Source organism: Sturnira hondurensis, unplaced genomic scaffold (assembly GCF_014824575.4).
Source record: "Sturnira hondurensis isolate 20B ecotype Veracruz unplaced genomic scaffold, ASM1482457v3 Scaffold0021143, whole genome shotgun sequence".
Classification (NCBI taxonomy): domain Eukaryota; kingdom Metazoa; phylum Chordata; class Mammalia; order Chiroptera; family Phyllostomidae; genus Sturnira; species Sturnira hondurensis.
Window position 1 is genome coordinate 1,781,092 of NW_028093774.1, and position 14,637 is coordinate 1,795,728.

Consider the following 14,637-nt stretch of genomic DNA (forward strand, 5'->3'; position numbering starts at 1 on the left):
ATGAGCTCCACACGCTATGGTCAGGCCCAGGCGGGCAGCACCCACAGCCACCCTGGCATCTCCAGGCCAGGGGTCCTTCCCCCACGATGGACTCCGACCGGCAGCTCAGGTGGACAGGCGAGGCATGGGCAGGCACACAGCCCGAGAAGGGGGGCACAGGTGAGCTCACACTTCTTCTCCATTCCCGCTCCACACTTCCTAAATTTAGCTTTCGTGCTTTAAAATCACAAGTAGTGAACTCCCCACCTCCCTGTAGAGGATCAGAGGGAACTTCTAAGAATGCTCTTGGGAAGAGAGCATTTGGAAAGAGTGAGATCGAGGCGGAGAACACACCGCCCATTCTTCCCTATAAAGTCACTTCCCAAAGCGGGGCTGGCAGGCAGCTGGCACCTCCAGGGCATGGAGCTGTTGAAACCCTCAGAGAAGTGGTGCTGAGAGCCCCCGTGGCTTCTGGGGACCCCCAAGTATCTCCCTACCCCTCGGGCCCAGCACGGAGAAGCAGGTGCCCACTACTCCTGCAGCTCTACCTGCTCCAGCCCCACCCACCCCGGGCCTCTCCTCAGGTCCTCTGCTGGGGGTGTCCCCTCACCAGGTCGCAGTCTGCCCCCTCCAGGAAGCCTTCAAGACTGTGGGAACCCTCTGTCCTGAGCCACAGCTCCTGTGGTCCCCCGACGCTGGGCTTTTGGGCAGCCCCTCAGTCACAGTCCTGGATGAGTGCTCAGCCTGCCACAGCCACAGCCCAGCAGCTGGGTCTTCCTGGCCCGACTCCTTGAGGTTCCCCTCGTCGCCCAGGCACTTGGGCGGACATACTCTCATGGGCGGCGTGCACACCTGTCAGGGCTGGGTGGACTGGACTGGCTGCGCCTGCGCGGAGGGGCCACGGGCCCGTGACACTGGAGGGCCTGCCTCATTCTGGCACAGAGTTGCTGCGGACAGCCCCTCGCCCTGGAGCCGCCCCCACTTCCCCAGGGACCCCTCATCAGGGCATGAAGGCGGGCTTGCCCCTTCCCCCGCTCCCGGCATTCCCACTGCGGGGCTGCAGCGGCCGCAAACAGGGCAGCGGGGAAACTGCCAACACAGCTACCACCAAAGCCACCTGAGCGGCAGCGCAGTCTCACATTTACTGTGGTCGCGGGCAGCGCGCCCACACTCCCGCACAGGCGGCCCTCACGGCCCCGACACCAGGGCTCTTGTCCCCATTTCACAGACAGGGAAACTGAGGGGTGTGACGAGGGCGGGGTGGCTTCCAGCCGGTCCGACCCGAAGTGGACCTCAGAAGTCAGTCCCACCCACCCCCAAGAAGGGCAGCCGGGCGCAGGGGTCCAGAAGTCCCCGCCCTGGAGGCTCAATGCCAGATCTTAATGTCACCCTCCCAGGAGCAGGTGGCGAGGACGGAGGGCAGCACGGGGTGGAAGGCGACGCCCACGCAGGCCTGTGTGTGCCCGTGCAGCGTGCGTGCGCGGCTGGCCGTGCGGAAGCAGTAGAGCAGGACCCGGCCGTCGGCGCTGCCCGTCACCAGCAGGTCGCCGTCCGGGGAGCACTCGCAGCCCACCGAGTAGCCTTCCACCTGCAGAGAGTGACATGGGTGAGCAGGCCACGCTGTGGCCCTGATGCAGCCTCATCGGGGAGCTGGGGGTCACGACGTCCAGTCTGCAGAGGGGCAGGCTGAGGCAGACCACCTCCTGAGGCTGCCTCAGTACAGTCTAGCCCCAGCACAGCTGACAGTGTCCAGCCTGCTGACAGCCACCGAGCCCCAGGCCCCCACCCCTGTTCTGCCCTGCCCCCTAGCCCCCAGGATACATCTACACCAGCCAACAAATCAGAGGAGCCCTTTCCTGCCCCACCGCCGGGGCCTGAGGCAGGGCCACAGAGGGCCCGGGGCCTTACGTGGACACCAGGCCACACGCATGCCGTCACCTGGGAAGCAGAAACAGAACCTGCCGCACGGAAGGCCCGTGCTCAGCCCTCCCCGGAAGAGCCAGGGAGGCGGTACCTTGTGTCCTTCGTAACGCCGCCTTCCGCTCATCCGGTAGGGCCACACTGCAGAGAAGAGGGCCAGGTAGTTGCCGTTGGTCTGCGCGAGGAACACAGGCTCCGTCGGGTGCAAGGCCAGGCTGGGGCAGGTGTACCTCTCCTGGGGAAGGCCGGGCCACAGGCGGGTGAAGGACGCTCCAGGGCGGGCCTGCCACCCCTGCACATACCCCACCCCACCCCCGCCGGCCCCAGACTCTGCTCAGGGTCCTTTGGCCCTTCCCCCCGGGGCCTTAGCTTTCAGGTCTGAGTTTCTGGTTGCTGCTGCAGCCAACTGCCCCACGCTTCGCAGCTTAAAACAACACAGACTTATGCCCCTGTGGGGCTGCAGGTCAGAGTCTGACCCGGCTCTCACTGGGCTACCAAGGGGTCCACAGAGCTGTGCTCCCGGGGGGAATCCAGGTGGAAGCGCGCTTCTCATGCTTGCAGCTGCTCGGGGCCCCCTGTGGTGGGCTGAAAAGGGACCCGAGAGACAGATCACGTTTTAATTCCTGGGGCCTGGGAATGCCTCCCTATACGCCTTTGAAGATGGAATTAAGGATCCTGGGGGGTGGGGGGAGATGACCTTGTTGCTGCCTCAGCGCGGCCACAGGCGCCCTCACAGAGGGAGGCACCAGGAGAGGAGGCCACAGGGGTGGGGTAAACGGGAGCAGAGCCACTGGAAGACCCTGGCGTGCAGGGGGCAGGGCATGCAGCCACAGCCTGGTACCGCCAGTGCCACCGGACTCCGGAAGCAGTCAGGGACAGGTTCTGCCCAGCATCTCTGGAGGGGGCAGGCCCTCCCAACACTGTGCTTCAGGCCAGTGACACCGACCAACGTGCTGCCCTGCAGAACCGTGTGGGAGTGCCTCTCAGACGGCTCAAACCTCCAGGCTTGCAGTGATGTGCCACTACCCGGGGCTGGAACATGGACCTGCATGCCTGTCTCCCCACTTCCATGGGGGCCCTGGGGGCAGCAGAGCCCAGGGCCCCACGCAGCCAAAATGCACAGCAGGGTAGGCGGCATGTGACCAGGCGAGAGATGGGTGGGAGGACAGTGTTCGGAAGCCCGGCGGACACACCTCTCGGTCTGATGGGCTCAGGCACACAGAGGTGCCCCGCAGACTCCCTCCTCAACCACACCTGTCCTTTCGTGCTCCTAGAGTTGTCTTTCAGTTGTCTCTATGTGAGCCCAAACTCCAAGGGAACAGACTCGTAACCTGCAGCTGCAGACTGATGTGCCCATCACAGGTGTGGATGCCACAGTGGCCCCACCATGGCTCCCAGCATGCTGCTGCCAGGCAGGGCACCTGCTCGCCCACACAGATGGGAAGTGGGTGTGATTCTAGGAGGGTGGATGGCTCAGGCAAGCAGCTCTCTGTCCACCTCCCTCGCTCTCTCTTCCCTCCACTGGGGCTGACGGAGGCAGGAAGCCTGGGTGGTGGTCAGGCACGCCCACCCAGCCAGTCCAGGGCCTGACCTTCCCAGGGGGATGCACTAGGCCCTGAAGTGAATGTCTAGAGGCAGGTTTGCTCAGAGTCACTTAGAACTCTCTGAAAACAAGGGGAAATGGGGAGAGGGAGGAGGTATGCATGCACACCTGATACATATTTAAAATTCAGGGTGGAGACACCAAAGAAATTAGCCATGGCTCACTTGGAATTGTAAAAGATTATGGTGGTGGTGGTGGTGGTGAAAACAGGTCATGCATTTATGGAACACTCTCTGTGCCTGGCACTCACTGTTCTATACCCTTTCAATTCTCAAAACCACTCTGAGACAAATAATATTCTCATACTCAACTTTCTAAGAGGAAAACAAGAATCAAAATGGCTAAATACTGGTCCCAGGGCCCACAGCTTGTCAGCGACAAACCCAGGGCCATAATTTAGGTGCTCTAACTCCAGGGTCTCTGCCCGAACTCCTGAGTAGAAGCCCTTGCCACAGCTGCTCTGCAACGGCACTGTGGACTCCTGCGGGTGGGTTGGGGTGGCAGAGGGGAGGAGCACCTCGGGCTGCCGGGCCGTCCACCGGTCCACCTGGACTGGCCACACCTCTAAACCCTGAGCTGATGGAGTGGCTGTGCTGGGTGGGGACGAGCAGGAGGACAGTGAGGGAGTGACTGTAACGTGAAGCCTGGCAAGGCACCCCCGGCGCCTCATAGGAGCCTTCCCCATCCCGAGAGACTCCAGGCAGCCGATGTCGCCAAAGATCCTGCCTGCTGAACCGCCTCCCATAGGAAGTGACCCAGGAGCCCAGACAACCTAGGGCTATATGGGCGCGTCCTAGGCTGAAACCGAAAGTGATTTCGCATGTGGTTTCTCACATGGAAAATCTGGTTGGAGATTTTGGCAGAGCTCCGGAAATCCCAGGCGATAATGGTGCGGTCAGCAGAGTCCCGGCTCGAAGCATCTGTGCTGCTCAGAAACTCGGAGCCTTCCCGGAGGAAGAGGACGTCCAAGGTCTGCTGGATGGTCGCCTTGTAGCTTCTCACCACCTGCGAGAAGTGAGCAGTGGTCAGGCTGGGCCCCAGGAGTCCGGGTCAGACCCCCACAGGGATGCAGGGCGGGCAGGGTTGGTGAGCAGGGCGGGCGAGGTGTCCCTGGCTGAGCGGCCCAAGTCGTGGCACTGGGGCTGCTGCACACAGACCTCGGGGCCTCTGGCCCCACCAGGCCAACGTCCATCTGCCCAGGGTCCTGCCCTGCAGTACCTCCCTCAGCCCTGCCTGGTGGCACGTCCTCATGGAGAGCCCCACGGCCACCCAACCCCCACTGGTGCTGGGAGCAAGTGTACCTGGAGACCACAAAGCCAGCACCACAGCGCACAGGCAAGCTTTGAAGGCCTCTTTTGGTTTCTTAGCATCATCGCCAATATTCCACAGCCTCCTGCCTCGTAAACTAATGTGGCGGAGTATCCAGCAGTTGCTCCGCTTTCTTCAGAGCATTTTATCACATTTGCCTGCCATTCCAAGACAGCTGGTTTGGCTGCAGCAGGTGCAGGGCAGGGCAGGCAGGGGTTCCAGTACCAGGACTAACAAGAACCGCCACTGAACAAATTCACAGACTGCTGGACTTTCGACTGCCAGGTCGAGTCAGGGCACGGTGCCTGGGGCCACCTGCTGCCCTCGCCGCCTGTTTCTCAGCTCCCAGGGTGCCACCACTCGGCCACAGCACGAACCATCTGAGTCACCTCGGCCCGGGGCTGAGACCTCTTAAGTTTTTTTAAAAAACTGGAGTTCACACAACCTGTTGAGTGTCGCAGAGTTTTATTTTCTATCATCCTCTCAAATGTGTACATGTCAAATTCCCACGCAATGCAGGCTCCACAGAGACAATGTAGGGGCGTATCTGGAGATTCATCCTGCAGATGAGCAACACCAGGGCTCAGAGGTCTGCAGGGAGTCACCAAGGTCACAGGGCCAGGGGTGGTGGAACTTCTCCCGGCCCTGGCTATAGCCCTGAGGCCCATAGCCCAGTCGCCTGCCGGCCAGCTCCTACCTCATTAACCACAGGGACAAATTCCTGGGGCAGGTGGGCCCCAACTGATTGCTCTTCTCTGAGCCCCTGCAGAGGTGGCCCCAAGGAGGGTGACTTCTGGGTGGGCCCCTGAGGCCTGAAGGTGGTCGAGGGCAGAAGAGAGAGGGAAGCCCCACAGGCCTCTGAACACAGGACAGGGAGATGAGCTGCTGGCCGGCCCACCCCCAGGGTACCGGGACCCTCCCTCTCACCAAGTGGGGATGGAAGGGCAGCCCTGGACCCGGCCAGACAGGCACAGCGGCTGCACTGTCCAAGAGGCTCTGGCCCACCCAGTCTGGAGCTGGGGCAGCACCCTAGGGCCCGGGAGGGGCCACAGCATCCCCAACATCTTCTCTGATAAGCTTACACTGCCTTCCAACTCACATGGTCATCCCAAGTGCCATCCCAAGGTGATGTTTAGAATCTACTTTGGAGGGAAGGAGGGGGGAGGGGAGGGCCCATCATCTTGGCTCTGAAGTAACCTCTTTTCCAGGTGCAGATCCATCCACTCCTCCTACCTGCCCCTCACCAGTCCCGTCTCCCCTCCCCTATACCACCTCCCCACCAGCCACCCCATGCCTGCATTTGCCTCAGCCATGCAGGGGCCTGGACGCCTGCCTGCCTCCCTCTCTGGCTGAAGCTCTCTCCATCACCGAGGTTCAGGCTAGGAGCAGGGAAGGAAAGACTGCAGCACAGCACAGCCAAGAAAGTGTTAAGCCTGGCCCAACCTGTGTCCCTGGGCATGGCCCAGCGATGGGGACACACGGCATCCCCGGAGCCCCACCAGCCTATAGAGAAAGGCCGTTTGTGGGCACCCACATGTGCCCACACAGCTGTCAGCCCTGCGGGCAGGTTCAGGTGTCAGAGCTCCTCGGCACCACGATTCCCACTGGCTCCCAGGACACACACCGACCCAGGAGAGGACGAAGGAAGAGAGGGCCTGGCCATTCACCGAGTGCCCACCAAATGCCAGCCACTAGCCGGGGTTTCACATAAACCGTCTCCCGATAAGACAACGGGCCATGGTCTGTCCACCCCAGAAATGCCTGTACATCCCACTGACACACCTCTCGCCTCCTGCGACTGACTTTCCTAGGAGAACGAGAACCACTGTTCTGTACCTTTCCTGCAAATACATGGATGGAAACGGCCCAATTCATTAGGGTGTCACAAATCGAATGGCTGGGAACAAGCCGTGTTACAGACGACGCTCGCCAGTGAGGCCACTGCAGGTGAAGGCTGGCCTTTGAAGCCATCGCCCGAGCGCCATCTGCCAGCTCCACAACCGCTCGTGCCGGGAAAGGGCAGGGCAGCCAGCCATTCGTGCGTCTGGCGGCGGGTTTTACAGCGACCTTAATTACTCCAACAGCTGGCGTGTCCCCTCCCAGGGCTGTGGGCCAGCGCTGCGCGGGCCTAACTAGCTGGATCCAGAAGGGAGCCTCCCCAGGCTCTCCTGGCAACCGGGGACCTCTGCTGGGGAGGTGGCCACTTGGCCAAATGTCCACAGCTTTGGGGAAAGTGGACGGTGTGACCCTGTCACATCCACTTATGATGAAAACCACCTGATGTCCGTAAAATTGGCCACCTGTGTGGCAGGCCAGACATACCTGGATAACTGGGCCCCCTGGCACTCACCCAAGGGCACACCTCTCCCTTCCCTGGGTCCCAGCCATTGCAGAGGCCGTGAGGTCGGCATGTGGGCCAGGGCTCCTGTGCTGGCCCAGCTGCTGGCCGACCGTGTGCCCGTGGGGCCCTCCCCTCTCTGGGTCTGGCCTTGGCAGGACCATAGCGAGCTCTGTGCCTCTTAGCCCCCACCAGTCCCCGGTACCCAACCCTGAAGGCAAAGACACTGCTCTGGACACCCACATGACCCTGTGCTCCCTCAGCTGACCACCCAGGCTTCCTGCCTAACCCTAGGACTTGAGGTCCCTTCCCAGGTGACCTTGGCCAGCACTGAGGCAGCACACGGCACTGAACTCAAGGCTAGACAAGTGGATGTGCGGACAAACGGATGAATGAACTCAACACGTGAAAACAGTGACCTCAAGGCCCGTGGCTGCTGGCAATGAGCTGGCACTGGGGGCTGCGGCGATGCCCACAGTGCTGCTGCCACCAGCTCCAGCAGGTGCTGGGGAGGTGGCACTGCCTCCCAGGGCGCTCCTGTGGCTCAGGACGGGAGGCAGAAGAGCACCTGGCCCTCCATGGAGCTCTGAGGCCACAGTGGGGGCAGGGGGGGGTGCAGAGCAACTGTGCTCAATGCCACATCAGCACCGGCAAGGCTGGCAGGGCCACCCCTTCCCCAGGGGCAGGCAGATGCCTGGGAGTCAGAGCCTGGTGGCCCATTCCCAGCCTCCGGCCCTGGGCTGGCAACTTGCCTCTGGGAGTGGCAGTCGCCATACCTGAAGGTGGGGATAATAACAGGACCTCTGGCTGGGGAGGAAACAGAAGTGACGTGTCTGGCTCAGTGGCCACTGCTCAGCAGACGCTCGTGAACCTTCTCTTCCCTGCCAGTGGGAGCCTCAGTCCCCAGGGTAGAGCGTGAGTCCCCAGCCAGCCCCTCCTCCCCAGCCTGCAATCCCTGCACCCTGACCTCCAAACACTCACAGGCAGGGGTCAAGGCGTGAGGGTACAGGGGGATGGGTTCAAATCCCACAGGAAAGATGGCCAGTCAAGTTGGTAAATTCAGAAAGGGTCAGAAACATACATTTGAAAAAGAAGCTATAAAAACATGAAAAGAAAACATGATCAAACTTTTCTATAATCTGGGAGTGGGGAGAACTTTCCTGCCTGTGACTCAAAGACCAGAGCCAGAAGACAAATGATGGGTGACTCTGACATCATTTTCAAAATGATGATGGTAATAATAACAATACACATTTGTCATCTGACATGAAAACAAGTAAATGAATAAGCAAAGCAAAAAAGACAAATGGGGAAAATGTTTGCAACTGATGTCAGAGGTGAAGACCACCCCACTCACTGATCACAGAGCTTCTGAGAGCAGATGAAAGGGACCCACGGCCACGAAGAGGCGAGTGAGACCATGAACGGAAAGGTCGTATAAAAGGGAATGTGCCTGATCCTTCGATCCTGCTCGGGAGACATGACCATTTAAATGACACAAACACAGTCCTTCCCTATGGAATTAGCAAAAGCCCCAAGCTGGGTGACACACCTCGTTAGGCGGCTGGGGGGTTCCCGGGGCAGAAACACAAACGGCACGCACCCGTGCAGACGACGGGGCAACCTAGACCCAGCACCCCCTGGCCTGCTGCCCAGCTGTGTGTGCAAGCCACAGCCCCACCAAAGGGACCAGCCCCAAAGCAACACTGGCTGAACCCCCACAGACACGTGCACCGGGCCACCGAGAGCAACTCTGCTGGCAAGAACCAAAAGAAATGAAATCGATACTGAGAAAGGGCCAGTGAAGTGAGCTCCCGCACACCCACTCCAGACTGCCCCACGGCTGAGAACCACCAGGCCCGCCTCCCTGCCAGTGCAGGGCGAGGGGGGTGGTGACCTCCACCCGCTGCTCAGGGAGAAGAGCAAGGAGGGAGGTGGAGAGTAGAGAGAGAGATGCTGTGAGTGATCGTTGGTTTTGAATGTCTGTCTGTGTTGGCTCACATTAAAACCAGGAGGAAGACACCAGAAAGAAACAAGACTGACCCTAGAGCAGGGAGGGAGCAGAGTGGAGCGGACGGGCTTGGGGACAGAGTGTGAGAGGCTTCCGTGGAGGGCCGAACGGGCCACATCCGGTCCCCGCTGCGTGTGTTACGGCCACGGAAAACCACAAACCAGACGGGACCCAGGAGCTGCAGTTCCCCAGCCCCTTCTCGAGGACAACGCACATGTTTTATAACATTATACACAAAATTAGCCTCAAATGCAGTCTCTAAAGCATGAAAGAAAAATTAAGCAAATGAACCAAAGCACGTATTGAGCTGGTAACTTAGCCACGAAGTAGGATTTATTCCAAGGCGTTAACGCACAGTAATGTAATGGCGAGTCCTGAGTTGAACACACATTATGAACAGTAATTTGATGGTGAATGCTAATTAGCCATACACTGTGGACGAAAACAACTGTGAGAAATCTTAAACTGTTTTCAGCCATTAAATCGCTAGCGTCACTACAGAGCAAAAAAAATGCATTAAGGCAGATAGAAATACAAATTTTCGGTACAAAAGAAATAAAAACTAAATAAAGGAAAGAAGCTGAAGAAAAGTTCTGTAATCCTAAATTTTAATTGGAAAAGTCGGTATTACCTAATGATGCACATTTTTCCTTAACAGAACCGCTTCCCAGCTGTGTCCTCGGGAGGAGCTGACGAACACTGGGTCGGCCTCTGACCCGGGTCGGCCTCTGACCCGGCTCGACCCAGCGGTGACACGGGACAGACCAGGGCGGTACAACAGGCGCTGTGACTACAGAGGAGGTAGTTCGGGGGGCAAGGAGATGGGCCGAGGTTGGGGGAGATGCGTGAGAGCCCCGGCGAACTCTCCGGCACGAAGGTGCCGTGTTGAGGGGAGAGGCCTCAGGGGGGCAACGAAGACGGGGCACCGTGGAAGGAAGCAACCAGCACACAGCAGCCGAGACGACTCGGAACATACTAGAGAGGAGTAAGGGCTGAGTTTTTCAAAAGAACAGAATCTAGTTTTAGCCCCACATGAGGCGAGCCCACTACGGCCCCTTAGCCCCACCACAAATCTCAACTGGCAACTCGGGACAGAACTCAAGCAGCAGTGACCCGAAGAGTGAAAAGTAGCCGCAGGTGGGGAGGGAAAGGGAGTTGAAGCTGGAAGAGAACCAGTAGGGCAAGTGAGGCTTTGGCTTGTGGGGTTTTCATTGTTCGCGTGCTTGCTTGTTCCTTTGGTCTCTCACCGGCTGCCACTGACTCCCGGACTGACTGAACTTGGGAATGACGCAGTAGGCATGAACAGCAAAAAATTCTGCAATAAATACATCGTCCTGGCAAAAGGGAGAAAGAAAGGGGCCCCTGTGAGCCAGAGAGCCCCTTACCCCCACGGCCCCACCCAGATGGCGGCCGGGAGCAGAGCCACCCTGCTCGGGCCGCGGCACCAGCACCGCGCACCCAGAGGAGTTGGGGGCCGTGCCCTTAGCGTAAAAACAGGAAGAGGGACCCGGCGTGGACCCAGGGCAACAAAGCAGGAGGCTGAGGCTCGGGGAGGACTCCCTCTCTCTGGGCCGAGGCACCGGGAGGGGAGGCCCTGGGGAAGCAGGAGCGGGGAGCAACACCGAAGAGCAGAGAGCTGAGCACGGAGCCCTCTGGTCCTGTGTGGGAGCCAGCTGTGTCCCGGGCCGGTCCCTAAGCCACACGCGTGGAGCTCGAAGCAGCCCAGTGGAAGCCATGAGAGGCGGAGCCCCCAGAGCCGCTGCCCAAAGCAGCCCTTCGGACCCTCAGCATCACCGCGGTGCCGACACTGAGGCGGAGCCACTGCCCACAGAGGGAGGGAGAACTGCGTCCAGCTGGGCTGCTGCCTGTCTAGACGGACAAATCCCTGCTCTCCCTCCACACGACTTTAACAGGACCCGGGGCCTGATGACGCAATACTGAAACTGCAGGACAGATTCGGAAACTGCTGGCATGTGAAGAACCAGGAACATGTGAATGGTAATAACCATGTGAAACATGGGGCACTGCTACCCCTGAAATACCCCAGGTCCTGGAATTATCAGACAGACTGAAACAGCTGTTACGTTGATCCTCCGTGAGATGAAGACAAGCACCCTTGAAATAAATGGATGGTCTCAAGAGAGAAACCGAAATTATGTTATTACTTTTTATTTATTTTATTTTATTAAAGATTGTACTTATTTATTTGTAGAGACAGGGGAAAGGAGGGAGAAAGAGAGGGCGAGAAACATCAGTGTGTGGTTGCCTCTCACACGCCCCCTACTGGAGACCCGGCCCACAACCCAGGCGTGTGCCCTGACTGGGAATCGAATCAGTGACCTTTTGGTTTCCAGGCCAGCACTTAGTCCACTAGGTCACACAGACAAGGGCAGGAATTATATGTTTTTAAATGAAAACTTCAGAACTGAAAATATTTTCTGAATCAAAGGATAACCCCAGTAACAAAATGGAAATGACAAAAGAAAGGCTCAGTGAACTCACAGATCAAAAGAAATAATTGGACCGGAAGCAGAGCTGTCTTCGGTACCTGCAGGATAATATCGGCAGTTAAAATCGTTTGTGAGCCGAGCAGAGCGGATATGTGGGCATGTGCGCTTATACATGTGTATTTGCAGACATATTGACGAGAGTGTCCAAATTTGCTGAAAGGCATACATTTAGGGTCGAGAGGCTCAGCAAGCCACAGACAGGACAAAGATCAAAGAACACGCCAAGCCCTGACATGCTCAAACTTCTAAAAACCCAAAACGAAAGCCCTCAAACCACCCGGTGGGGGGCGGCTGCAGCACTGTGCACGGACTCCCCCCAGAAGCTACGGCAGCCGAGGCGCAGGGGGACGCGCTGAAAACGGCGGAGGGGAGAGGAAATAAAGATCCCGAAAGGTGGGACAAATGCTGCGCACCTGCCATCAACGCACCTGCCACCAACACACCTGCTCTGTCCAAAACAAAGGCTGAAGGGAGGGCTACGAGCTGCAGAGCAGAAGTAACACCAGGGGCAACCCGAAACTTCTCGGATAAAGGCCTGGCAAGACAAATGGTATGTAACTGGGTGAGTATGAAAGACCACTTTTCTCCAGTTATGTTCTTTGAGAAATGTACATGACTGTTGAAAACAAAAATGTAAGTCCTTCAGTCAGAAAGAAAATTATACCAGACCTGAATCTACACAAAATAATGACTAACAATGGAAATAGTAAATACGTAGGGAAATATAAAATATTTGTCATTAAAATGCTTAAAAAATAATTTTGTTTCCAGCAAAAAATAAAGAACCCAAATGCATTGTGGGGACTGTAATATATGCCAAGTAAAATACACGGCAGTAACAGAACAAAGACCCTGAGGTGGAATTTAAAGTCTGCATGCGGTGGTAAGTTCCTTATACAAGTAATAAGAGATACAATAGGGTCTGAAGCAGACTGACAAGGTAAAGAAGTGCACCACAGACTCCAGAGCGGCCAAGTACTAAATTAATCCAAGAGAGAGGACGGGGTGGGGGGGAGAAAAAGAATAGATGGAACAAAAAAAATAGCAAGATGATAGATTTAAATCCAATCATACCAATAATTACACTAGCCCTGGCCAGGGTAGCTCGGTTGGAGCGTCATCTCTTACACCAAAAGGTTGGGGGTTCGATTCCGGGGCTGCAGGTTCAATCCCCAGTCAGGGCACAAATGGGAGGCAACCAGGTGCTGTTTCTCTCTCACATCAGTGATTCTCTCTCATTCTCTCTCTCAAATCGATAAACATATTTTTAAAAATTATCACGCTAAATGAAAACAGAATCAATATACCAGTTAACGGGGTAAGATTATTATATAGATTTAAAATAAATGATCAATATTCGACTAAATGCTGCCTACCAGAAACGTGTTTTAAATATAAAGACACAAACGGGTTAAAGTAAAAAGATGGAAAAAAGTGTCATACTAACAGGAATCAAAATAAACCAGGAACGCCTTTGTTAACAGCGGGCGGAGTGGATTTCAGAGAAAAGAATATCAGGGATGAAATGGGTCTTTTCAATGACAAAAGAGTCAACTCATCAGGAGAACATAACAATCCTAAATGTTTATGCACCTAATAATAGAGCTTCAAAATGAACAAAGGAAAACTAAAAGGACTTTAAAAGTGAGTAAGACAAATGCACTATCATAGCCACAAATTTCAAGCAGTCAGTGTTAACTAGGAGAACCAATGGGAGCCTCGGAAAGAATGCAGAAGTCTTGAATAATGCCATCGACCGCCTCGGTCTGACATTCAGAGACCATCGCACCCAACGACAGCAGAATGCACGTTCTTCTCAAGTGCACACAGAACATTTGCTAGGACAGATCATATCCTAGGACACCAGCCAAGTCTCAAGGGATTTAAAAGGACTTAAACAGACAATGCATGTTTTGTGACCACAATGGAAATCACTAGCAGATATCTAGAAAATTCCCAAGTATTTGTAGCCTAAATAGCACACTGCTAAATAATCCACAAATCACAAAGAAATCAAAAAAGTAATTAGAAAGTATTTTTACCTGAAGGAAGATGCAAAGCAAAGCGCCAACAGCTGCGTAGTGCAGCTGGCAAACCCAGAGGGGCGGACAGCACCAGTGTCTGCTGGAGGGGCACACAAGTTTCACAACAATGGCTTCGGCTAAAACAAAATTAACCCCAAGGTTGAAACAGGAAATAACTAACATAAGAAAAAATCAGTAATTTTAAAAAGGATTCGGAACACAGCCACACGGGGGGCTGGGCTTCAACACAGGACTTGGAGCCACAGTTCAGTCCGTGACACCCAGAAAACGGAGAGCATGTGCTCCCACAAACACTTGTGGGTGACTGTGCACAGCAACTTCGCCTGTGACAACCGGACACTGGGAACGACGGGATGTCTACCAGTGGTGCCTACTGGGCGGGCCCAGAAGTTCTCTACACGATGGCTCTAGTTGCACTTAGCTGCCTTTAATTCCATTCAAAACTATTTTGTCAGACTGTATTGTGTCAGCTGTCACAGCAGCGTGCATTTAAAAGAAACACATCAAAATTGGTAAATTTTTGTGTAGCCATTTTAGTATTGAAGATGGAAGAAAATACACATTTCCAGCATATTATGCTTTATTATTTCAAGAAAGGTAAAAACACAACTGAAATACAAAACAAGATTTGTGTGGTGTAAGGAGAAGGTGCTATGACTGATTGAACGTGTCCAAAGTGGTTTGCAGGGTTTCGTGCTGGAGACATCTCGCTGGGCGACGCTCCCTGGCCAGGTAGACCAGCTGAGGTTGATAGTGAGCAAATCAAGACACAGATTGAGAACAATCAAGGTTCTACCACATGAAAGATGGCCAACGTGCTCCAAATATCCACATCAGTAAAGTTACTGGTGAAAACAGGAAGCGTGTCCTTTATTTTATGGAAAACACGGCCCGGAATCTGCGGCCACCGCCACAGGTGAGCT

The 14,637-nt window shown here is 55.8% G+C and overlaps 1 protein-coding gene across 5 annotated transcripts in view; it reads right to left on the reverse strand.

The window, feature by feature from the left end:
• Nucleotides 1-1,093: 1,093 nt before the first annotated feature.
• The window catches only part of WDR25 (WD repeat domain 25), a 118,690-nt gene continuing 105,146 nt past the window's right edge, over nt 1,094-14,637 (reverse strand). For all 5 annotated transcript variants that reach the window (XM_037031690.1, XM_037031691.1, XM_037031693.1 and 2 more), the window contains exons 5-7: nt 4,337-4,507; nt 1,994-2,134; nt 1,094-1,567 (exon numbers count right to left, since the gene is read on the reverse strand). In XM_037031690.1, coding sequence (XP_036887585.1) covers nt 1,346-1,567; nt 1,994-2,134; nt 4,337-4,507 — 534 coding nt within the window. In that variant the 3' untranslated portion in view covers nt 1,094-1,345. The remainder of the gene's footprint in view (nt 1,568-1,993; nt 2,135-4,336; nt 4,508-14,637) is intronic.